General features: G+C 36.0%; 1 protein-coding gene across 1 annotated transcript in view; it reads right to left on the bottom strand.

Annotated features, from left to right (window-relative positions):
* CFAP47 (cilia and flagella associated protein 47) overlaps window positions 1-27,474 on the bottom strand; it is a 495,620-nt gene that overhangs the window by 306,185 nt on the left and 161,961 nt on the right. The window contains exons 28-30 of the mRNA XM_045873173.1: window positions 24,454-24,579; window positions 23,041-23,272; window positions 11,822-12,043 (exon numbers count right to left, since the gene is read on the bottom strand). Of these exons, the coding sequence (XP_045729129.1) occupies window positions 11,822-12,043; window positions 23,041-23,272; window positions 24,454-24,579 (580 nt within the window). The remainder of the gene's footprint in view (window positions 1-11,821; window positions 12,044-23,040; window positions 23,273-24,453; window positions 24,580-27,474) is intronic.

Below are 27,474 nucleotides of genomic sequence, written 5' to 3'. Positions count from 1 at the left end.
ATTCACAGGAATATGAGAAGAGCAAATGTTTGGTAAACAATCATTTGCCACGCCAGGTAGTTAAGTCTTACTGATATGAAAAGTTCTCTCTGGTAATAGCTCTCTTCCTGGTGCAGGCCCCTGTGTAAATTCTTGTAGGCAGTTAAGGGAGACATAAAAATCTTTTCCAGAGTCTGCTGGGTCTCAATTGCCTTCAGTTCAAAACAATCCCCATGCCAAAGTGGCACATTTTGGGATAGCATATTCTGCTCCCCCTATTGCCTAGGTACAACTTCCTTGTTCTTGCTTCTTTCTGCCTATAAAATCTCTTGCCTTGTACAGCTCTTCCGAGCTTCTTTCTATCTGCTAGATTGGATGCTGCCCAATTCATGAATCGCTGAATAAAACTGATAAGAGATTTAAAATTTACTAAGGTGAATTTTGTTCTTTCACAGCATTTTACAGACACTGTTATCAAGTGAAGGGTAGCAGAATATTCCACTCCAAAATATACCTCTTTGGCACACCAATTATTTTGAGAAACTGCAGAACAGGCGCTCTAAAAACAGAGTAGAAGTCAACCTTTTGTAAGGAAAACATACATTTATAAAGGAAATTTACATTAGAAAAGGGGCCTCCTTAGGGGGCCCTTTAGGAGGGAGGGGTAGAGGGGGGGTTAGGTCTCAGCTAAGAAGCTAGAAGGGTACAGGGGAAATTATTTTTCCTCTCCTACATGAGACTTGTTTTCTTCTTTTCATTTTGAATTTATCTCAAGACCTAACTTCATCAGTCCCTAAGACAGTATTTATGATTCTCCTTTGTCAATGTATTTTATATCTGCTCAGTAGTTTTACAGAGTTGAGTTTCCTAATTGATTTAATTACACTTTTACATGCTAGGTTTTCCATTTGCGTATTTCTGCCAGGTTTACACTAAGTAGAACAAAATAAAATTAGATGTAATGAGTTATTAAATCCTCAATTTGATCTCCAAAGATTTTTGAATTTCTCATTTATTGCACAAAATCAATATAATTTCACTTGTATAAAAGTCCTTATCCACTGTCATTGAATTCCAATGTAAAAGCTAATAACAATTATGATTACTTTGAATTTAGTACATTTATTTCCATGATAAAACATAAGCATGTATCTTGGATTAATGACCCAAATTTAATAACCATATTGCTACATTCAAATGTTGAGGAATTTTATCATAGCCAACATATCCTGATAGGCATGTATTTCCTATAAAAGAACAACAAATTTGAATGGCTTGGCATTAATTCCAAAATCATTCTTCCATACTTGCATCCTCACACCATAAATGTCAAAACAGAAACCACCCATGTTAATGTCAACACTACTGGGACCTATACCAACAAAAGTGCTGCAAGAATAACATGACAATTCCAAGTACCATGGAATTTAATGATGCTATCAGAAAACTGTTTCATTTCTATAATCCACAAACAACAAAGATTTATTTAAGTGTCAGAACCTTTTTCTTTGGTTCACAGTTAATATTTCATTAGATATTAAAACACTACTTTCTTTTGGTAAATAATAATTATAATTAAAGCCTTCTAAAAGAAAAGATATAAACACAACTTTCTAAAATAAAAATGGCATTAGAAAGTTTGCCTTACTGAATTAAAACATTTACTTTAATAAATCAATCATCAAGGATCAAGAGTAGGACATGGTAAAATTAAAAGAAAAGTCATGTGCTTTCTATTTTAAAATTATAAAAACTTTTTAAAAGTTCCTATTTTATGTAATAAAGACACACTTGATAAATATTGATTTTCTGGCCATTTTATGTCAATAAAACTTTTCTTTCTAATAGAACAACAGACTTAAAATATTCTATTTCAGTGATAATGGTATCACAACAATCAGCTTTCAGTATGTCACTAATGGCTACCATATTGAAGAAACTTCAGGAAACATTTTAGCATATGAAAGCCATAGATCATAGTTTATTGCATTTAAATTCATCATCATCATCATCTACTGTGTGTCATGTAATACATACTTTATTATTTCTAATTCTATTATCAACCAAGTTTGGGAATTAACATCTTCAACTTTACGGATATTGAAATTGAAGCTTAAACAGATTAACTTGTGCAAAGTCACAGAAGTACAGAAGAGCTAGAATTTAAGCCTGCATCTACCTAACTCAAAAGCCATGCTTTTACCAAAATAAAGTGAATTCTTCCAGAATCACTCTTAGACTGCCGCTTTAAAATATTTTCATTCTTAGATGCAATTCCCTTAAATAAGATACCATAATGGTCATGCATAAGTAAGAAGGGTATAAAGTTTTCAAAGATAAAAGAAATGAAGTCACAGATGGAATTAAATTTAAAGGGAAGTGAGTTGGTTTCCTAAGTGTATTTATTTTTGTGAAAGAAAAATTTATTTAAAAATCAATGATATTGGGGCGTCTGGGTGGCTCAGTTGGTTAAGTGTCTGCCTTCGACTCAGGTCATGATCACAGAGTCCTGGGATCAACCTCTGCATCGGGCTCCCTGCTCAGTGGGGAGTCTACTTCTTCCTCTCCCTCTGCCCCTCCCCCCACTCATGCTCTCTTTCTCTCAAATAAATAAAATCTTTAAAAAAAATCAGTAATATTAGAAAGTAAGAGTTATAATAGTTTTATATTATGTGCTATCCTACATTACAGTTTCAAAGCAGGATACATAGTATTTTTATTCTGCTGCTGTTTTAGTTTTATATTATGGAAATTATCAACCAAAAAAGTTTATTTTTTCAGTGAAAGTTAATTATATCATAAAAATGATTATTGTTTATAAATAAATGAAATTATATCAAAGGATATTAGGCACTGTGTTAATCTGCTCGGTCTGTCATAACAGAATACCACAGTCTGGGTATACAATAGAAATTTATTTTCTCACAGTTGTGGAGACAAGAAGCCCAAGAACAAGATGGTGGAAAATTTGGTTGCTTGTGAGCCCTCTCTTCCTGGCTTGCAAACAGTTTAGGGGTCCCATCTTTATGATATCATTAACCATAATTACATTCTTAAAGGTCTTGTCTCCAAACAATTGCATTGGAGGTTAGGGCTTCAACATGTGACCTGGAGGGAGACCCAATTCATTCCATAACAGGCACAAATGACAAGAAACATTAAGGATATTATTCCACATACACGAATAAGAAATTTATTACAAAATATAATGCCTTTTTTCAAAATAGTTTTTACAACATATATGACATTGTCATGGGCTGAATTGTGTCCCCCCAAAAGTCACATGTTGAAACCCTAACACTTGGTACTTCAGAATGTGACTATATTTGGAGTTAAGGCCTTCAAAGAGGAAATTAAGATAAAATAAGGCCATTAGGATGAGCCCTAATCCAAACTAACTGGTGTCCTTAATATGAAGATGAAATTTGGACACACAGACACCAGGGGTGTGTGCACACAGAGGAAAGACCATGTGAGGGCACAGAGAGAAGGTGGCTGTCTGCAAGCCAAGCAGAGAGGCCTCAAAAGAGGCCCAATCTGCCAACACCTTGATCTTGCACTGCCAGCCCCCAGAACTGTAAGAAAATAAATAATAAATAAATTTCTGTTGTTTAAGCCTTCCAGTCTGTTATGGTAGCCAGAGCAAATTAATATGGCTATGAGGGAATAAATGCCTTAATAGTTATTTGGGGGAGGGGGTTAGGGGGAGATTTATTGTGTAGTAAATAAAGCTTCAACTTGAGATTTCGTCACTTTCATGAGTCTCTTCTAAAGCCATGTTTCTAAAGTTTGTATTTTTAATTTGATATTATTTTACAAAGGAGGGATCTCCAAATTGTGTAAGCCCTCTCAGAACATGGGTCAACCCTACATTTAAGCTTACATGAAGTAGGTGAGAGGGACTCTTGTACCTCTACAAGCAGATCTGTGATTACTTTTCTGGATCCTCAGTCTCTATGGCAATGCCCCCTATCACTGCCTGGAATCTAGTTGCCATGTGGGCAATTGCTGCTGAAGCCTGAGATGAGGATCTTGCATTTCTCCTCTTACCTGATCGAGGACAAAGAGGTCCCTCCTAACTGACTCAGCCACACACCAATCCTCATATATTTGTCATTCATACTCTGGCTTCAGAGCCAGCCACTCCTACCCTTCTGCCTCTTCAGTGGAATCCCTCTCATTTAATCTACCTCCATAACAGGCTGCCTGGGTCTTAACTCAGTCCCCTTCAGGGACTTAGAAACTTCTAGATCCCTTACAAATCACAAGAAACTCAAGCCAGTTTTGACCATTCACATGGTAGAGCCTAAGAAATGAAGAAAGGATAATTTGTTCAGTTCCATATCTAATTTTATTTATTATTTAAATTCCAGATAGTTAACATAGTGTAATAATAGTTTCAGGTGTACAAGACAGTAATTCAACACTTCCATACAACACCTGGTACTCATTGCAGCAAGTGCACTCCTTAATCCCCATCATCTATATAACCCATTCCCCAACCAAAGCCATCCGGTAACCATCAGTTTGTTCTCTACAGTTAAGAGTCTGTTTCTTGGTTTGCCTCTCTTTTTTTTTCCCTTTGCTCATTTGTTTCGTTTTTTAAATTCCACATGAGTGAAATCATATGGTATTTGTCTTTCTCTGACTTATTTCACTTAGCATGATACTCTCTAGCTCCATCCACGTCACTGCAAATGGCAAGATTTCCTTTTTATGGTTAAGTAATATTCCTGTGTGTGTGTGTGTGTGTGCATGCCATTTATTTATCAATTCATCAATCGATGGACACTTGGGGTATTTCCATAATTTGGCTATTGCAAATAATGCAGCTATAAACATCAGGAACATCAGGGTGCATGTATCCCTCTGAATTAGTATTTTTATATTCTTTGGGAAAATACCTAGTAGTGTGATTGCTGAATTGTAGGATAGTTCTATTTTTAACTTTTTGAAGAACCTTCATGTTTTTCACAGTGGCTGTACCAGTTTGCATTCCCATCAACAGTGCAAGAGGGTTCCCCTTTCTCCACATCCTCAGCAGTACCTGTTGTTTCTTGTGTTGTTGATTTTAGCCATTCTGCCAGGTGTGAGGTGATACCTCATTGTAGTTTTGATTTGTGTTTCCCTGATGATCAGTGATTTTGAAGACCTTTCCATGTCTTTATTGGCCATCTATATGTCTTCTTTGGAAAAATGTCTTCTGCCCATTTTTTCATTGAATTATTTATTTTTGGGGTGTTGAGTCATATAAGTTTTTTATACATTTTGGATATTTATCTTTATCAGATAGGCCATTTGAAAATATCTTCTACCATGCAGTAGGTTGTCTTTTAGTCTTGTTGATTGTTTCCTTCTCTGTGCAGAGGCTTCCTATTTTGATGTAGTCCCAATAGTTTTATTTTTGCTTTTGTTTCCCTTGCCTCAGGAGATATATATATATAAAGAAGTTGCTATACCCGATGTCAAAGAGGTTACTGCCTGTGTTCTCTTCTAGGACTTTTATGGTTTCAGGTCACATATTTAGGTCCTTAATCCATTTTGAATTTATTTTTCTAACTCGTGTAAAAAAGTTTTCCAGTTTCATTCTTTTGCATGTTGCTGTCCAGTTTTCCCAACAACATTTGTTGAAGAAACAGTCTTTATACCATTGTATATTCTTTTCTGCTTTGTCAAAGATTGACCATATAATTGTGGGTTTATTTCTGGGTTTTCTGTTGTGTTGCATTGATCTATGTGTCTATTTTTGTGCCAGTACCATACTGTGTTGATAACTACAGCTTTGTAATATAACTTGAAGTCTATAAGAGTGATGCCTCCAGCTTTGCTTTTCTTTTTCAAGACTGCTTTGGCTATTCAGGTTCTTTTGTGTCTCCACACAAATTTCAGGACTGTATGTTCTAGCTCTGTGAAAAATGCTGCTGGTGTTTTGATAGGCATTGCATTAAAAGTGTAGATTGCTTTGAGTAGTACAGACATTTTAACAAAATTTTTTCTTCCAATCCATGAGCATGGAATGTCTTTCCATTTGTTTGAGTTTTCTCCAATTTCTTCTATTAAAGTTTTGTGGTTTTCAGAGCAAAAGTCTTTCACCACTTTGGTTAGGTTTATTCTGAGATAGCTTAATGTTTATGGTGCAATTATAAAAGGGATTGATTCCTTAATTTCTCTTTTTGCTGCTTCATTATTAGTATATAGAAATGCAATAGATTTCTGTATGTTGATTTTGTATCCTGCAACTTTACTGAATTTGTGTATCAGTTCTAACAGTTTTTTGGTGGAGTCTTTCGGGTTTTCTATATATATAGCATCATGTCATCTGCAAATAGTGAAAGTTCTACTTCTTCCTTGCCAATTTGGAAGTTTTTTATCTCTTTTTGTTGTCTGATTACTGTGGCTAGGACTTCCAGTACTATGTTGAATAGAAGTAGTGAGAGTGGACATTCCTGTCTTGTTCCTGATTATAGAGTAAAAGTTCTCAGTTTTTCCTCATTTAGGATGATGTTAGCTGTGGGTTTTTCATATATGGCCTTTATTATGTTGAGGTATATTCCCTTTAAACCTACTTTGTTGAGGGTTTTTTTTTATTATTATTATGAATGGATGTTGTACTTCGTCAAATGCTTTTTCTGTATCTACAGAAAGGATCATATGGTTCTTTTACTCTGTGATGTACCACACTGACTGATTAGCAAATACTGAACCACCCTTGCAACCCTGGAATAAATCCCACCTGATTGTGGTGAATGATTTTTAAATTTTTGTTGAATACGGTTTGCTAGTATTTTATTGAGGAGTTTTGCATATATGTTCATCAGAGATACTGGCCTATACTCTTTTTTTGTGGTGTCTTTATCTAGTTTTGGTATCAGGGTAACGCTGGTCTCAAGGAATGAATTTGGAAGTTTTTCCTCCATTTCTATTTTTTGGTATAGTTTGCGAGAGGTATTAACTCTTCTTTAAATGTTTGGTAGAATTCACTTGTGAAGCCCTCTGGTTCTGGACTTTCGTTTGTTGGGAGGTTTTTGATTACTGATTAAATTTCTTTGCTTGTTATCAGTCTGTTCAAATTTTCTATTTCTTCCTGATTCAGTTTTTGTGATTTACAGGTTTCTAGGAATTTAACCCTCTCTTCTAGGTTGTGCAATTTGTTGACATATAGTTTTTCATAATATTCTCTTATGATTATTTGTATTTCTGTGGTGTTGGTTGTTATTTCTTCTCTCTCATTTGTGATTTTATTTATTTGGTCCTTTCTATTTTCTTTTCAATATGTCTGGCTACAGGTTTATCAATTTTATTAATTTTTTTCAAAGAACCAAGCCCTAGTTTCATTCATGTGTTCTACTGTTCTTTTAGTTTCTATATTATCTATTTCTGCTCTAATTATTATTTCCTTCCTTCTTCTGGCTTTAGGCTTCATTTGTTGTTTTATTTTCTAGTTCCTTTAGGTATAAAGTTAGGTTGTTTATTTGAGATTTTTCTTGCTTCTTGAGGTAGGTCTGTATTGCTATATATTTCCCTCTTAGGACCTATTTGTTGCATCCCAAAGGTTTTAGACCATTGTGTTTCAATTTTCATTTGTTTCCATGTATTTTTTAATCTCTTCTCTGATTTCTTTATTGACCCATTCATTGTTTAGTAGCATGTTATTTAACTTCCATATATTTGTTGTCTTTCCAGATTTTTTCTTGTGGTTGCCTTCTAGTTTCATAATGTTGTGGTCAGAAAAGGTGCATAGTATGACTTCAATCTTATTGTATTTGTTGAGGTTTGTTTTGTGGCCTAATATGTGATGTAGTCTGGAGAATGTTCCATGTGCACTTGAAAAGAATGTGTATTCTGCTGTTTTAGGTTGGAATGTTCTGAATATATGTGTAAAGTCCATCTGGTCCAGTGTGTCATTCAAAGCCACTGTTTTCTTACTGATTTTCTGTTTAGATGATCTGTCCATTGATGTAAGTGGTGGTAGTAAAGTCCCCGACTATTATTGTATTATTACTGATTAGTTCCTTGATATCTGTTATTAACTATTTTATGTATTTGTGTGCTCCCATGTTGGATGCATAAATATTTGCAATTGTTGTATCTTCTTGATGGATTGTCCCCTTTGTTATTATGTAGAACCCTTCTTTGTCTCTTGTTACAGTCTTTGTTTTAAAGTCCAGTTTGTCCAATGTAGGTATTGCTAATCTGGCTTTCTTTTGACATCCATGTGCATGTAAATATTTCTCCATCCCTTCACTTTAAATCTACAGGTGTCATGAGTCTCTTGTAGGCAGCATATAGATGGGTCTTCTTTCTTTTTTTCCATCCATTCTGACACCCTATGTCTTTTGACTGGAGCCTTTAGTCCATCTACATTCAAAGTAATTACTGATAACTATATATTACCATTTTATTACTTTTTTTGTCATTGTTTCTGGAGATTTTTCTCTGACCTCTTGTCTTCCTCTTTTTTATGTTTTGCTTATTTTCTTTAGTGATATATTTGGATTTCTTTCTCTTTATTCTTTGCATTTCTAGTAGTGGTTTGTCCTATATGGTTACCATTAGGTTTGTATATAACCTCTTCTGAATACAGCAGTCTATATTAAGTTGATGGTCATTTAAGTCTGAACCCATTCTTTTCTCCTCTTTTCCCCATGTTTGAGATACATGTTAATATATTTTATACCCTTTTTTTGGTGAGTTCCTTGACTGATTTTTTTACAGAAATATTCATTTTTACTGCATTTGTGTTTCCTGCATTGGTCCTGTCACTTTTGGTCTCTCGTTTCCACTTAGAGAGTCCCTTTTAATATTTCTTGCAGGGCTAGTTTAGTGGTCACAAACTCCTTTAGTTTTTGTTTGTCTGGGGAAATGCTTATCGCTCCTATTCTGAACTGAGGCCTTGTTGGATAGAGGATTCTTGGCTTCAGATTATTCCCATTCAGCCCTCTGAATATATCGTGCCACTCTCTTCTGGCTTGCCAAGTTTCTGTTGAAGAATCCCCATCTGGCCTTATGGGTTTTCTCTTGTAAGTTAATGACTTCTTTTGTCTTGCTGCTTGTAAGATTTTTTCTTTATCACTATACTTAGAAAATTTAATTATAATATGTCTTGGTGTTGGCCTGCTTTTGTTGATTTTGTTGGGGGTTCTCTGTGCATCCTGGATGAGGATGTCTGTTTCCTTCTCCAGATTAGGGAAGTTTTCAGCTATTATTTCTTCAAATAAATTTTCTGCACCCTTTTCTCTCTTCTTCTGGAACTCCTATAACACGAATGCTATTACGCTTGATAGAGCCACTGAGTTCCCTAAGTTTATTCTCGTTTCACATAATTTTTCATTCTCTCTTTTGTTCAGCTTCATTGTTTTCCATTTCATTGTCTTCCAGGTCATTACTTCATTCCTCTGCTTCTTCCAGCCTGGTGTTCATTGCATCAAGTGTGTTTCTAATCTCATTTATTGCACTCTTCATCTCTGATTCTTTTTAAATTCTTTTATCTCTGTGGTAAGGGTCTCCCTGATGTTCTCTATTTTTCTCTCAATTCCAGTAAGTATCCCTATGATCATTGCTTTACATTCTCCATCAGGCATGTTACTTATCTCTGTTTCACTTAGATCTCTGTCTGTGACCTTATCTTTTTCTTTCGTTTGGGATAAATTCCTCTGTCTTCTAATTTTGTCTAAGTCTCTGCCTGCTTCTTTTATTAGAAAAGCCAGTTATTTCTCCTACTCCTGAAAGTAATAGCCTTATGAAGAAAAGGTCATGTAGTGCCCAGGGCCTGGCTTTTCAGGGAGTGTCTCTGGTATGTGTTACATGTGTGCTGCCATTGTGTCCTGGCCACTTTATCCTTCGGGCCAGTCATCTGCAGAGGCTTTCCTTGCCTGCTGTGGGCAGTGTTTGATTCCTGGCCTGAATGTGGCAAGTTTTAACTACATATGCTTTGGTCTGCTTTGTGAAATGAGACCTGTCACCACCTCCACTCTCTTGCAGGAACTGAGGTCCTGCAAAATTCTCTGGTCAGGAGATGTGGTATGGACAGGGGTTTGTGCTGCTCTTCTGGGGGAAGGATCTGCCGGCTGGAACTGATGCAAGTATGACTGAGAAGGGCAGTCTCATTGGAGTGCAGGGAGGGAGGCTTAGTATAAGCAAGTTAGACAGCCAGTATCACTGCTGTGCTGCTTCCCACTGGTGGCTCTGTGCTTATGGTGAGGGGCCAGGGAAGGAAATGGCACCAGCAAGCTCCTTTGTTCCTGGAGAGGTATCTCTGTGAATGCTGCTTCTCAGGGACACACTAAGAAAAAATGATCTCCCCAATGTGTGCCCCAGTCGTTCTTCAGCTCACTGTTTCCATACTGGATGCCCTCAGGTTGTTTGCCTGCCTTCTCTCCTAGAGCAGCACAGAGCTTTCCAGGCTGTATCACAGCAAGCCCACTGACCTTTAAAACTCCAGTGTTCAAGTCCCACTGGTTTCAAGAACTCACGAAATTCTGCCCCTCTCGTTTTGCAAGCCAATGTCTAAGAGGAAACATTCTCCTTTCGAGTTCCCCTGCATGCTCCTCTCTCTATCGCCCTTCTCAATGACCCTGGCTCCCTCCCCTCTGCAGCACCCAGGATTTACTTCTCCCCTAAACCACTTCTCCACACTTCCTACCTTCTTCAACGTGACCTCTTTTCTCCCTTTAGTTGTGTAGTTCTATCAGTCTTCAGGTCAATTTTGGGGTATTCAGGATGATTTGATAGTTATCTGGTTGTGTTCATGGAACAAGGTGAGTCTAGGGTACTCCTACTCTGTTGTCATATTCCTGTTTCTCTGCACCATGTCTAATTTTTAAGACCATAGTATTGCAGGGGACTCAAAAATTCTGATCTGGAAATTAAAAAAACTTGAACAGCAATTTTTCATTTGCATTCCAGCTATAAGATTCCTCCTGTTACCTTTCATCCCCACCCCTGCTAAGGTAGGTGAACATCTCTGACTAACTATGGAGTAGATTCCATACAGAAAGAAGCAATGATATAAAAACACAGTAATATATTTCAAAATATATGAACCCTATTGCATACATGATTATAAGTAACAAATGCTATTTTAGTGTTACAGAAGCATGGTTAAATGGAATAGTAACACTGCTTATAGATGTTCCAGTGGATAAGGATACTGCAAATATAGGTAAAATAAGGAATATAAATTCACCCATACTCTCCTTAGACTTGTAGTAAACACTGCTTTTCCATTTCTTGGCCACTCACCATTTAATCTCTGCAGAGGAACTACAAACCTTATAATGACAAGTATTTTTCCTGTATTTTCTGTCAACCATTTATGGAAATTTTCACCTGCTGATTATTTTTATATTAAAAGACTTAACTATGCTGACTAAAAATTCATAGTATAACTTGAGATTATACTAACAATATTCTGAGAAATAAACTTATTGGTTTCATCTCTTTTTACTTCTATGGATTTCTATATTTGTCTAGGTAAAAAAAATCTCAAAATGAGGTCATGGACCAGAACAAATAAGTATCACCTGAAACTCCTTATAAATACAAATTAACATCATAAACTCTGTGAGTAAGGGCCAACAACCTGTTTAACATGCTATCACAATGATTTGGATAGATGATAAAGCTTGAGAATGAGTGCTTTAGATAATCAATTTAATAGCCTATGAAGTGCTTATTTTCTATCATTTATATATTACAGGGTTATGAGTATAGTGGAAACTTAGTAAATATATTATAAAAAGACAAATAATTCAAAATCTATCTATCTACCTATCTACCCATCTACTTATGTATCTATCCAAGCCATAATTACATGTTTAAATTAGCACATCCATGCTCTTACTTGAGAAAGTCAAGAAGTGAAGAATGTTGAAAATGAAGTTGAGTCACCCTTTCAGTATAATCCTCAGGTAAGAACTGACTTGAATTAATTCCAGGTGGCATTTTTCCACTCAAGTGGAGCATCACATCGTAAATGGTCTTATTATATTTGGAAAAGTCATTCTGTCTAGAAAATTTTTTGGATGATGAGGTTGACGAGTAGAATTGTATTTTAAACACTTCCCTATGAGAAAACAATTTTAAAATTAAAAAAAACTCAACATGTTATGTTATGAAAAAATGTTCAATGACTAAATAAAGTTCAATTTAAAATCAAATAAGAAATTACAAAATTTACCTTATTCAGCTACCATTTGTTAGTACAAATTAGATGTTTTGATAACCCTGGAGCTTTTCACTACCTTGTTTTAAACACACATCATTATCTAATGTTGCAATTGTCAGGTCTGGAAGATTGGACTGTGATCAAAAAATGTAAGTGCTTTGGAGAAATAGTACATGGGTTAAGTCCTGGGCTCATTACCTACTAGCTGGTTGAGAAGTTATCCAAAATCACTGAACTCAAATTTTATACCATTTAAATTGGAGATAATAATGCCTATAATAGTTTTAAAGATAGATGTCAAACATTCATCACGCATGTTTAGACAAAAACAAATTTACACATATTTTCTCAATTTTGTATTTTAATAATTAGAAGGGCACATTGGCCTAAGTGGAGATTCACATTTTAAAGATAAGTCCAGAGAGCTATTGCTCCTATATATTTCTCTGTTCTTTAAATAAGACAGTACAACCTCTATTTCTGATACTTCCCACACTCAGTTATACTGCATGCTAATTTTTTTTTTAAAGATTTTATTTATTTATTTGACAGCGAAAGACACAGTGAGAGAGGGAACACAAGCAGGGGGAGTGGGAGAGGGAGAAGCAGGCTTCCCGCAGAGCAAGGAGCTGATGCAGGGCTCAATACCAGGACCCTGGGATCATGACCTGAGCCGAAGGCAGACGCTTAACAACTGAGCCACCCAGGCGCCCCTGCATGCTAATTTTTAAATTGAGTAAAATAAATCCAACCAATCCTTGCTGTCTATACTTTATCAGTTATCTAATACTATACTATATTGTCTATTTGCTTCATAGCAGTCAAAGTCAAAATGTATCACTAACTTAGACTAACAAATAAAAAGTGCCCAAGGAGCCATTTTGAATGGCAGTTCTCCAGTTTGGTAGCTAGTAGGTCTGTATTGCATATTATAGGACAAAGTACATTGACTTAGGTAAGGGGCTGACTACCATTGCTCAAACTCTGGCTCTGCCTCTTACTGTGGGACTTTATGGAAGCTATTTGACTTGTCTGTTTCTCAAGTTCCTCATTAGAAATGTACATAATAGAGCAGTATATCCTGAAGGTACCAACAAAGCAAACAAATATTTCATGGAAAAGAATTAACACTTGAAAATATTTCTATAAAAAATTATGAAAAAGATAAATGATCTAAACAGAATTAAGACATAACCAGACAATTACTAAAAAAAAGTAGAAAGAACCACAAGTTGAATACAAATAGAAAGAAACAATAAATAACATAAACAGACACACAGGGCCCCCACATATTACAGTTTTAAGACACAGATTTTAAAGTAATTGTACGTACTATGATTAAGATTGAGAATTTTGTCATCAAACTATAAATACAAAAATATAACTAATGGAGGGGCCCCTGGGTGGCTCAGTCAGTCAAGCATCCGATTCTTGATTTTGGCTCAGGTCATGACCTCAAGGTCATGAAATCGAGCCCTGCGTAGGGCTCTGCACTCAGAATGGAGTCTGCTTGAGATTCTCTCTCTCTCCCTCTGCCTCTGCCCTTACCCCCAATTGCTCTCTCTCTCTCAATAAATAAAATCTTTAAAATATATGTATATAACTAAATGGAAATTTTAGAAATAAACAAATCCAGGGCGCCTGGGTGGCTCAGATGGTTAAGCGTCTGCCTTCGGCTCAGGTCATGATCCCGGGGTCCTGGGATCGAGTCCCACATCGGGCTCCCTGCTCCTTGGGAGCCTGCTTCTCCCTCTGCCTCTCTCTCTCTCTCTGTCTTTCATGAATAAATAAATAAAATCTTTAAAAAAAAAAAAAAAAGAAATAAACAAATCCAGTAAGTAAAATTAAGAGAGCAATGGATGAAATTAACAGCAGACTAAATCAAGGGAAGAATTCATGCAATGGAATGTAGGCCATAGGAAAGTGTCTATACTGCAACAGAGAGGGACACAAGGATAGAAAAATACAGAAGAGTGAGCAAAGAAGAGGAGCCCCAAAGAATAAGGTAGTCACATAATGGGAAGGATATCGGTTGACAACTTTCCAAAACTGACAATAAAAAATCAAACCACAGATGAAAGAATCACTATGAATTCCAGTAAGAATAACTACAAAGAACAGGCTCTTTATGACGAAACATTTCCAAATGACCAAGAACATGTAAAAATTTTCTTAATAGCAAGAGCAGTAAGATGTCAGTTTAAACCACACCCATCAGTAAGAGCTAATATTGAAAAGACTGACAATATTAACTGTTTCTTACAATGCAGAGCAACTGGAACTTTCATTTATGACCTGTGGGAATGGAAATTGGTACAACCACCTTAGAAAATTGTTTAGAAGTAATTTCTAAAGGTGATCATATTTCTATCGTATGATCTGGCAATTTTAGTCTTAATATATATGCCTTTCAGAAATATGTACCAAAAGACGTATTAAAATTTCTATAGCATTATTCATAATAGAAAAATCTAGAAGCCAGTGAAATGTCTATGAACAGAATGATTAAATAATAGAATATTCATACAATGGCCTCGTATGCAGGATTACTAATAATCAACTCTGAAATGCAAAAATGAATCATATGAACATAATACTGAGCAAAAAAAAATCCAGATTCTACAAAAAAATGCAAACTGTATGATTCTTCCTACATAAAGTTCAAAAACAGAAAAAAACTAATCTTTGGTGTTAGAATTCAGGATAATAGTGACCCCTCTGGGAGATGGAAAGGGAGTTGGAAGGGGCAGGGATTCGGAGACATTAGCAGTGCTCTATTTCTTGGTCTAAGTGGTAGCTACATACATGTTCACATAGTTATAATTCTGTCTATATGTTACATGGTGACAAATATGATTAAAATTCAAAGAAACCTTAAACTCTGGAGTTTACAGATCTATGCTTGCATAATAAAACTTAAAAAAAAAAAGGTAGGAAATGATTACCATAAAAGTCAAGCTAGTAATTTCCTTTCAATTATAGAGATCTGGTAGGTTGTGTGGGTCATAAGAAGTTTCTGGGGTGCTGTCAAAGTGAAACCTGCATAGGGGTTTGCTCTAGGAGTAAAATGAGGGGTTGTACTTGGGTTTGTGAATCTTTCTCTATGTGTGTTTTATTTCATGATTTAAAAGTCAAAAGGAGGGGCACCTGGGTGACTCAGTATGTTAAGCGTCTGCCTTCAGCTCAGGTCATGATCCCAGGGTCCTCAAATCGAGCTCCACATTGGGCTCCCTGTTTGCGGGGGGCCTGCTTCTCCCTCTCCTTCCTGCTCGTGCTCTCTCGCTATCTCTCTCTCTCTCGCAAATAAAATAATTAAATCTTATAAATAAATAAATAAAATCATGAGGAAATAGCTTGGGTCTTCAAAGTTCCTCTAGCACCTGAAGACTGACTGAAATTAGCTAGTTAAAATTATTGTTCAGAGGACTGTTAATGGAAAAGGTGATATTGTTGGTGAATAACTGGATTGCCCACTGGAAGCACAAATTATGATGTATAAACTACAGTTTTTTCTTTAATAACTATATGCATGCATATCCCACAAATCTGAACTTTATGTGTCCACAACAGCCAAACTATGGAAAGAGCCAAGATGTCCATCAACAGATGAGTGGATAAAGAAGATGTGCCAAACTGGAATAATGAAATATTATGCAGCCATCAAAAAACCCGAAATCTTGCCATTTGCAACAACATGGATGCAACTAGAGGGTATTATGCTAAGCGAAATAAGTCAATCAGAGAATGACATGTATCATATGATCTCACTGATATGAGGAATTCTTAATCTCAGGAAACAAACTGAGGGTTGCTGGAGTGGTGGGGAGTGGGAGGGATGGGGTGGCTGGGTGATAGACATTGGGGAGGGTATGTGCTATGGTTAGCACTGTGAATTGTGTAAGACTGTTGAATCACAGACCTGTACCCCTGAAACAAATAATACATTATATGTTAAAAAAAAAAAAAGACGATAGTAGGAAGGGAAAAATGAAGGGGCGGGGAAATCAGAGAGGGGGAGATGAACCATGAGAGACTATGGACTCTGAGAAACAAACTGAGGGTTCTAGAGGGGAGGGGGAATCCCTGCCCCATACGCAAACAATGAATGATGGAACACTACATTAAAAACTAATGATGTATGGTGATTAACATACCATAATAAAATAAAATTTTAAAAAATCTGGACTTTATATTAATTAAAAGCTTGACAATTATTAACAATATTCCTTCTCCTCTTGTTTACATATTAGGATATTAAATGATATTAAGTTTCTTATTCAATTATGAAAGTCCTCCTACTTTGGAGATTGAAAATATGCACAAGCAAAAGGCTCAATATACTTATGTCATGATCTATCTTTCCAGGTAAAGAAACCACCTACCACTTAATCACTATCACCAGCAAGCAAGTAAGAAAATGGTTAAAGAAGGAAACTATCTTGAAAAGAATTATAAAATGATTCATTATTCTTAACAGCAATGTGGAGCAATGAAAAAAACTCAAGGAAGCCAACTCTAATCAGTTACTTAACCACTTTTATTTTAACACTTTCAGTCTAAAGACACATTTTTGTGACTTTGTTGGACATGGCTGGCAGAAAGAAGAGGCAGGCTGCTCAGAAACGGAGGAAAAACTTTATGTTTATATTATTAAATTTATCAGTAATCTTGCCAGCAGCTCAAAGTGACAAAGAAAAAGCATCACACACACACACACACACTTTTTAGAAAACATTAGAACTTCCTACATCAAACTGGGGGAAAATCCTGTGTGAGGGAAGGGAAATATTGTTAATGAAATATCATTTGGTAAGTGCTTGGAAAAGATAGGTTTGTTCTTTTTTTTTAAAGACTTTATTTATTTATTTGACAGAGAGAGACATAGCAAGAGAGGGAACACAAGCAGGGGGAGTGGGAGAGGGAGAAGCAGTCTTGCCACTGAGCAGGGAGCCCGATGAGGGACTCGATCCCAGAAACCTGGGATCATGACCTGAGCCAAAGGCAGATGCTTAATGACTGAGCCACCCAGGAAAAGATGGGTTTTAAATTTACCTTCCACTGTCAAATAGAAGAGTTAATGAATACAATGAATGAAATCAGAAATATAGAACACTACTAACATAAATCCATAAATTTAATATTTATTGAATGCTTACTAGGTCCTATGCACTATTCTGATAAAGAAATTACCTCTTCTAAATATCACAAGAACCCTATAAGGTAGGTATTATCATTACCTTCTTTTTACAAGTGAGGAAACAGAGGCACTGAGAAAATATTTTATTTTGCATGCTGTCATTATGAATGGTAGGACATTCCAATGATTGACTTCCTGTGAGATTCTATATACTTACACTACATGCAAACTTCTGGGATAGAACGTAGCTTCAAAACAATTTGAATCCTGCCCCCTAAGCTTCCTGACTGGCATTCCCAGATGTGTTCTCGGTGTGTGGCAGCTGGAAGGAGGTACATGTGGGAGCGGAAGTTTGGACCAGCACTGGTAAGTACTGCAATCACTTCTACCAGATGCAGTGGAATTGCCACTAGGATTTGAGTGTTTCTGTGATCAGCTGCTCAGAGATCTTCCCAGTAGTGTTTGGAAAAAATGTTAATTCCCACAATTCATCCAACTTGAAGTAAGTGGACTATAATATTAGGTACATTTCCTCTGATGATTTCTGAAACATAAATTGTGTTCTTTTATATTTTTCAATAGCTATTTCCATCTTTTGGTGATTTGGGGAAGGGCTAAAAATAAATAATATTTAGGGGCCTCTAAGAATTGAAAACAGACTACTAATCAATAAAGGTAATTTCCTCATATAATTGGTTTCTGCTATTCCACCTGAATATCTCTCAAGTCAACAAATGAAATGGGCCATAATGCCTGTCTGCTGCAAATTGTTTGTAAACAGTGAAATTACCTGAGATAATACACCAATAAAGCAGCATTTCTGACAACCTGTATCTGCAGGTTCAAGAAAGGTGATGCATAAATATGTCCAAAAATGTTCAATAATGTTAAAAGGAAAACAAAAAGTTTTTGATATCCACACCATACTTCACAATGATTTCTAGTCTTCCAGGCTATCCATCCTGTAATGAATGACTCTCCAGTGGGGGGTTATTGATATAATGCCAGGCAGTTCCACTTTCCCTGTTAATATGGCTGACTTCACTAGAATTCACGGCTTGCCCAGGACTTTGAGCTTAACTTGATCTGAAATCCTAGACTTCAGCCTATAAACATTAGGATTACATAACTCTCCTCAGTTCTAGACTATTATATTCTTAATCTTCTTGAACTGATATACCAACCATAGGTACTTAATAGTGCCCACTCTAAAGCCAAAGACAAAAATGCCAAATGGTGGAGCTCATGTCTTTCAAGTATTAAAGTTTCCTAAATCTTTTTTTTTTTTTAAAGATTTTATTTATTTATTTGACAGAGAGAGACACAGCGAGAGAAGGAACACAAGCAGGGGGAGTGGGAGAGGGAGAAGCAGACTTCCCGCTGAGCAGGGAGCCTGATGCGGGGCTCGATCCCAGGACCCTGGGATCATGACCTGAGCTGAAGGCAGATGCTTAACGACTGAGCCACCCAGGCGCCCCAATCTTTTTTTTTTTTTTAAAGATTTTATTTATTTGACAGAGAGAGACATAGCAAGAGAGGGAACACAAGCTGGGGGAGTGGGAGAGGGAGAAGCAGGCCTCCTGCGGAGCAGGGAGCCCGATGTGGGGCTCGATCCCAGGACCCTGGGATCATGACCTGAGCTGAAGGCAGACGCTTAACGACTGAGCCACCCAGGGGTCCCTAAAGTTTCCTAAATCTTAATCTGATTCTGTAATAATTGGCAAGTGGCATAATGCTTAAAAGTACTAGCTCTGGGGTAGAATGCTTGGGTTCAAATCCTGGCTCTACTATTTATCAGCTGAGTAATCTTGGAAAAGTTACTAATTCTCTCTGCCTCAGTTTCTCATCAGTAAAGTGGGGATAATAATAGTACCTACCTCACAGGGTCATTATAAAGAATAAGTGAATTAATACCCACAAAGCACATATAATTATGCCTTGTTCATAATAAGAGTCCAATACATATGAACCATTATCATTAATAAAATACCATCACAAAATTATTTTTAAAGGAACAAGGTAAGAGACATATTGCCAAGCAAGTTCAGTAGGGCATGGATTACTAGACCACAATAGTGAAAGCAATAACAAAAATGATAGGTCATTAAGGTGGAATAAATGGAAGAGTAAAACTGTGGAAAACTATGAGAAGGAAGATCAACTTTCTATTCAAGATGATAAAATGAACATCTGTGCTTATCTTCTCTCCCTCTCAAAATATTCCTGAAATGTCAGAAAGACTAGAGACCTGTAACAACACTAAAGTTGGGAAAAGAGCAATTAGTATACCAACAACTCTGAAGAAAATCTATAAAACAAAGAATGGATGGAATTGTACTGACGAATAAATTAAAATGATGGACTGCATAGCAGTAGGCTACAGGGGAAAAGGACACCATTTTTCCGAAAGGAACATAAGAGAGTCACCAAGATTACAGCTGGCAGATACAGAGGAAGGAAGTGACCTTCAGTACAGTAACCATGATGATTAATTCAAGTACTATATTTGGAAGAGATATTTGAGAAGGCAGGCATCCAAAACACAAAAACAGGATGCTATTATGAAAGAAATGGATGGATGGATGGATGGATGGATGGATGGAAGGAAGGAAGGAAGGAAGGAAGGAAGGAAGGAAAGGAAGGAAGGATGGATAACACAGAGTTCCTGAAAAACAAACTATAAACACCAATTTAAAAATTTTATACAGGACTGGAAGAGCAAATGAAGAAGATCTACAAACATAAGGTACACCTGGGAGGCTCAGTCGGTTAAGCATCCAACTCTCAGTTTGGGCTCAGGTCATGATCTCAGGGTCGTGGGTTTGAGCCCCACGTCGGGCTCCAAGCTCAGCAGGGAGTCTGCTTGAGATTCTTTCTCTCCCTCTCTCTCTGCCCCTCTCCCTGCTTGTGTTCACATGCACGCTCTCTCTCTCTAATAAATAAATAAAATATTTTTTAAAAAAGAAGGTTTACAAACATAAGAAAGCAAAGACAGAAAAAGATAAAAATCATAGGACAAAACTGAAAGTGGTATAAAGGATCAGGCATGCAGATGCACCATCATTCTAAAAGGAGATTAAGAGAGAGAGAAGAGAGAACAAGAGAGGGCAGGAAAGAGGAGGGAGGGGAGAATAGTCAAAAGATGAGTTTTCTAAGTGAAAGGGCCTAATGAATAGCAAGGAGATTCAATGATATAAAATATTCCCACAGTCAGATTTTATTTCATAAATTGCAGATTAGCAAGGAAATGGGAACCATAAAATAATTCTGAAAGAATGAACATGGTACTCACAAAATATGAAATCAGACTTCTCATAAAAAAACTGAGTGAGTCCAGATAATGGGGTAATGTAGGAAACACTGAGTGTGGGGGTTCAAAGACTGGCAACATTATATTACCTTGAAAATATCCTCTTAGCCTGAGAGTCCATGATTCAAAGATTTCAAATAATGAATTAGCAGTGAATAACACTGTTACTTGGACAAAGTTTTTATTTATTTAAGATATTTGGTTTGGGGCAGCTTTCTTCCTAGGGTTAGAGAAGTCCCCGTATTCCTCTAGAACTATGTTTCCCCAAGCAGTACCCAATGACACGAATGAGTACCCACCTATCAAAATAGCAAGGTATTCAACTCTGTCAGTTAAAAACCAGACCAGCAATGTAACTCATTAGTAGGGATATAAAATAGAAAACTTACTAGAAAATCACCCAAAAATAAAGCAGATTTTTAAAAGCTTATATTATTTGATCCAGTGATAACACTCTGAAATCCTTCCTATGTAACATCCAGAAATATCTGCTACTATTTACAAACAGATATATTGAATCCTGGCATTGTTTACATTAGGAAAATATAGAACAAAATAACATAATTAAATACCCCCAAGTTAATGAGAATGTGCAAGTATATAAAGATGCATAAATTCAATAACATATTATACAACAAATTAGCAACTGTTATAGTAAAAATATACAGAAAATAAAAATTAAGATCACAAGCTCTATAAAAAACAACAAAAATGAGAATGCCTAATAGCAAAATTTCTGGGATGCATCCAACATGAAATGAAGACACAAATGTATAGACCTGAAAATAATTAAGCATACAAGTCAAGTTTAAAGAAATGAATTTTAAAGAAAAAATCAGCATTAAATGATTTAGAAAACATAGAAATGGATAAATTAATTCAAAAATTTATTCATCACAGGAGACATAAAAGTATAATATGTATAATAAAAATTAGATAAAAATTATAAATGAGAAAGAGACTATGAACATATAAACAATAATACTAGTAGTCACTACTGTCAGATAATGAATTTTAAATGTCTGATCAATGATCTTCCTTAAAATGAAATCATTAAAATTTACTCAAAATAGACACAATTTTCAGTAGAACAAACAGCAAGGCAGAAAACTAAAAAGTTATTAACAGAATAATTTCTCTAAAAATATTCCCTGGAGTCAGATGATTTTATGATCAAGCCTGTAAATTTTCAGTGTACCTGCTGTATTAATTTTCCCCCAGCATAGGTAAAGATGAAATATTAGCTAATTCATTCTATGAAGCTGATATTGTCCCATTAATCTAAAAAACTGAAAAAGGGGCACCTGGGTGGCTCAGTTGGTTAAGCGCCTGCCTTCGGCTCAGGTCATGATCCCAGGGTCCTGGGATCGAGTCCCACATTGGGCTCCCTGCTCGGCGGGAGGCCTGCTTCTCCCCTTCCCACTCCCCCTGCTTGTGTTCCTGCTCTCGCTGTCTCTGTCTCTGTCAAATAAATAAATAAAATCTTTTAAAAAATTAAAAAATAAAAATAAATAAAAAACTGAAAAAGATAACTTAAAGGAAAACTATAGATTTAGCATAACCTAACTCCCTCCTGAATACAGACGCAAAAATGCTACTATAGCTCTTCTAGCTACAGAGATGAAGTCCTCGCCCCTATGGTGCTAGCAAATCACCCCAAGCTCTGAGAAAGGAGGTAGAACTGTGAGAACCACTACAGCAGCAACGTGAACCAAGGGAGGTGCTAAATTCCAATTTAAATTAATAACAGAATTAAGTGACTTGATATAAACCAATGCAGTTTACCTACTTTAGATATGCTGAGTACTAAAAAGTCCACGAAAGAGGGAAGGAAATGTACTGTCTACCTGACCACACTCCAGATCGAGAGCTGATAGTTCCTTTATATGTACCCATGGAGTTTCCAAAGTTTTCAGATTTAAAACGGCTTTTCTTACCCATAGTTTACCCGTTGTCATTTGACAGATGAGGAAAGCGAGGTTCAGAGATTTTAAATACTGACCTCAAATCATGCAATGTTTAGAAGAAATAAAAAATATATACCTATAGCAGGGGAGCCTCTGTGGTTCAGTCAGTTAAGCTCTTGGTTTCGGCTCAGGTCATGATCTCAGGGTCCTCGGGTCACGCCCCATGTGGCGACCCATCTGGGGCTCTGCGCTCAGCCCAGTCTGTTCGAGATCCTCTCCCTCCGCCCTTCCCCCCGCGTGCACACAGGTACATGCACTCCCTCTCTAATAAATAAACAAATCTTTATTTTTTAAAAAAAGTATACCTATACCAAAGAATTTATATTTGCGTCCTTTTGCTTTTCTTAAAGTAGCCTCCTCCTAATTTACCAGCGTAGAATAAATCATTTAACATTGTGTTTCACATAAAACCACCCCAATGAGTAGACTATATTTTATTATATGATACAAAGCAAGTTTTAGAGAAACACATAGCTGTTACCTTCTAATTGTTTCTGGAATAGAAAGAGAATGGGGTCCTTCAGGCCAGCCGAAGAGACTGAACCAGGTCTGAGCAGCATTTACAACCTTCTCGAAGAAGACATACGCCTTTGTTCCTTCTTCAGGAGAAAACCAATGCTCATTTTTCTCCTCCTTTTCCATAGATCTATCATTGTCTTTCTTTGATGTTTTACTTTTGCCTGAGTTCAGCCTTTCATGTATTATTTCAATTCCTAAAATTCACATTTGTTTGTAAAAAAGGTTACATCACCATAGAGTAAAATAATCCTGTCAGCTATTGCTATTCGTATGCAGACAAATAAAGCTCATTTTACAAATTATGCTAGGTTCTCAAAGAAATTCTGAGTCAATTTACTGTATCTTGAAAACAAGAAAATAGATTTATTTTCAAATACGTAACAGAAATACTTTAAAAATGGTAGAATTTCAATAAAGAAAACCATTAAATTTTCTTCTTGCCATAATGGTATGTGTAAACATGCCCCAAAGTGGAATGTTTCATTTTCAATTACACATGTAAAATATTTTGACCATTCTTCAATTCTACTTAATAGACAGAATTAAGCCTTAGATGGAAAACTTACAGAAACAAAATATTGGTTTCATATTCAAAATGACTTTTTATCCAAGTGAAGCACTTTAATAAAACAAAACGTTTCAAGGTAGAGAAATTTTCAAGGATACAAAATGCTTTTATATTTTTTTTCACAAATATCTATGTAAGGGCACAAGCACACAGTCATTTAAAAACCTCACAATACTTTAGTTTGGTCCATTCAATAAACAGGAAAATTTTCAATATTACCCATATCCAGAGAAAGGAATATTTGAATAGTTAATTACAAATGATAATACCAAATTCATATCTTTATCTATTTATCTGTGCTCATCTCTTTCTAAGATAGGTAATACTGGGTCCAGCTAAATAACTGGCAGACAAACCCATAGTTTGGCAGTTCTCAGACTGCAGAGAGAGTAGCTGGGATGTCACGGCAAATTTAGAGGGGCTCTACAGAATATTTAACATTTTAGTTAAATATCACTACTGCATTTGTTGGATATCATATGAATTACTAGTCTTAGGTTTTTCAACCAAAACATTTAATAAAGGGAATTGCTTGGCACATCTTTTGACCTAGGGGAAAAGTAAGATACTAAGTATACTGTGTATACTGATACTAAGTATACTGTGAACAAAAAACATTGGAGAATCTCTGCTCCACATCATTGGAGAGAGCTCCCAAAGCAGATGACCCACTTAAAACTAATTAAAAATTCATGTTTTACTTCATGGATTTCTTCTTCCCTGAAGCCCAAGTTTTCAATTCAATAATATTAAACAGATCATGTTAAGAAGTGGGCTTGCTCGGGACAATATATATTTGCCACATACCAACAAATAATCTTCTCTCTGCAGGCTCAGCATCATTAAATTTAGTAGGAGCAGGAGAGGATAAACCAGCTTCTTGGTAGGGAAGCAAAACATTGTCTCTATTCTTCAAAGAATTGTCATCCTTATCTACAAATGATACATTGGAACACAGTAAGTCAACAAGCATTTGTGAGCTCACTCTCAAATTACTGAATCTGTATTTCATAATTTTCTATATTATATATAATAAATATGTGTATATATATATAGAGAGAGAGAGAGAGAGTAAAAAAAATTTTTTTAAGTATAAATGTCCATACTTAAAATAAGATGTCAAGGAAAAGACTGTAAAAGCTGATATGGTTTTCTGAACTGAATTAATTTTATTCAACAAGGCCATTATTATGGCATATCAAAGTTTTTGGACAATGAACAATGCTCAACTTTAGGATAAACAAAGATATCTAAACCATTTTAAATGTTTCTACACCAAAATTTTTGGATTCTATATGGTGCTCAAAATTGAATATAAGAAGAGCATCACTGCGGCGCCTGGGTGGCTCAGTCGTTAAGCGTCTGCCTTCGGCTCAGGTCATGATCCCAGGGTCCTGGGATCAAGCCCTGCATCGGGCTCCCTGCTCCGCGGGAAGCCTGCTTCTCCCTCTCCCGCTCCCCCTGCTTGTGTTCCCTCTCTCGCTGTGTCTCTCTCTGTCAAATAAATAAATAAAAATCTTTAAAAAAAAAAAAAAAGAAGAAGAAGAGCATCACTAACAAAAGTAATTTCTTCCTAGTTAATTTTCTGAAATGAAATCATTGCTTGGTTATGAGTTGACACCATTTTGCATGGCTTTCAATCTCTATTCCAGTTAGAGTTGTCTGTATATACACTAGAATTTGCCACCATGGTAATCTGAGCCCAACCAAAGGCAATGTTAAGAAAAGGCAGTATGTGTGAATGGGATATTACTCAGTCATCAGAAAGGATGAATACCCACCACTTGCATCAACATGGATGGGACTGGAGGGGATTATGCCAAGTGAAATAAGTCAAGCAGAGAAAGACAATTATCTATGGTTTCACTCATATGTGGAACAAAAGCAATAGCACGGAGGACCTAGGGGAAGGGAGGGAAAACTGAAGAGGGAGAAATCACAGAGGGAGACGAGCCGTAAGAGACTATGGACTCCTGGAAAGAAACTGAGGGTTTCAGAGGAGAGGGGAGTGGGGAGATGGGGTAACTGGGTGATGGGTATTGAGGAGGGCACATGTTGTGATGACCACTGGGTGTTATATGCAACTAATGAATCACTGAACACTACATCAAAAACTAATGATGTACTATACAGTGGCTAACTGAACATAATAAAAAAATAATAATAATAAAAGAAGAAAGAAAGAAAGAAAAGGCAGTATATGTGAACTAAGGCCAGATTATCTATCTATTTGTCTATCTATCATCTATCATCTATTTTCTATCTATTCACACATATGTATATGTATATGCACATACATATATGCATAATGTAATTCTGTCAGAAAAGCATAGCCTTTGCAGTTAGAAATTTCTGATTTGAAATCTTGGCACCACAACTCCTGAGCTATTCAACTACGGGGATGTTATATAAGTTCTCTGAAACAGGTTTTTATCCATGAAATGACACCAAAGGTTCTGAGCTCATGAATCTGTTGTAAGGGTTACTTTACAGGCAATAACACAGATAAGTAAGCTGGCATATACTAAGTTCCTTCCATTTTTTCAATACAAAGCCAATCAGAATTTACCAGAGAATGTGCTTATCTCTGCAATGCTACACCACTACAGACTTCATAAAAATGAGCCTTAGAAAATTCAATGATAGAATGATTCATTGTGGATGCACTAGGCAATATCTTTTCAATTTACCATCAAATAATAAAAAGTTCCTAGTGGGGTGCAAACCCACATCTGTACTCTTCAACTAGAGGCAATGATTCATACATTAGCTTATATTCAGCATATTAGCTCGAACAAGTAAATCATACTGCTTTACTTTTTGAAATACTTAATGTGTTTTAAGATTTCACCTTTACTGAACATATCATACTCTAGAGCACAGTAGCTAAGTGTGTACGCTCTGAGGTATTACAAATTTGGTTAGAATTCCCTGGGGTAAGCTGCTCAAACTCTTTATGACTCAGTTTGTTAATCTATAAAGTGAAATTAATAAGAATATCGCACTCAGTTGTTGGGGGCACTAAATGAAATAACAAATATAAGGCACTTAGCAGAGTACCCTGTGCCTGGGAAGCATTAAATATATATTATAAATTTTACTGTACATATTTCTAAAGATACTTTAGAAAATTTAAAAATCATCTTTCTATGGTAATATTTACTGAAATGGATGCATTATTTTTAATCTGCAGATTTCATACTCAATTATCATATAAGCACTAAGATTCTATTCATATTTTAGCTTTTAAAGAAACAGCAATATTTTATACAGTAATTCCTCATTACTTTTTTGGAGGATATTGTGAAAAATATAAAAGTGTTAAAGTAATAATAATAATAGCAGTTATGATAGCAATAATAATAAAATGATGATAATAGTAATGATAATAATTTCCAGGTATTTCCTCCATGAGTCCTCACAAAAGCCTTTTGAAATAGATATTGTTAGCATCCTATTATTCTCCTACCATGCACATTTTGTTAAATAACAGGTGTTTGAGGATCTGAGAATTAACGGTAAAAGCATATGGCAAAATGGTGAGATTAGAACACAAAATAGAATTTCCACCCAGGTTCTGTGATACTCATCCACTGCTCTTTCTGTTGTGTTGTATTATCTGAAATCTGCCCCCTTCCCAAGTATTTTAGAAGAATACAAAAATATAACATCAAGATCGGTCAGAAAATCTTTTAATTTTTGAGAATGTGTATAAAATTTGTAATATATATGTGCTCAGAAGGAACAGTCAGAGAGTGAGAAGGACCCCAGGGAAGTACAGTATGTGGAAGTCCAGAGGGAGTCTGATGAGAGGTTGGGGATGAGGGG

This window comes from Mirounga angustirostris, unplaced genomic scaffold, assembly GCF_029215605.1.
Source record: "Mirounga angustirostris isolate CCGP_5_RB_7025 unplaced genomic scaffold, mMirAng1.0.hap1 SCAF_11, whole genome shotgun sequence".
Lineage (NCBI taxonomy): Eukaryota > Metazoa > Chordata > Mammalia > Carnivora > Phocidae > Mirounga > Mirounga angustirostris.
The sequence above is the reverse complement of the archived record's forward strand: the minus strand, read 5'-3'. Positions and strand labels throughout refer to the sequence as shown.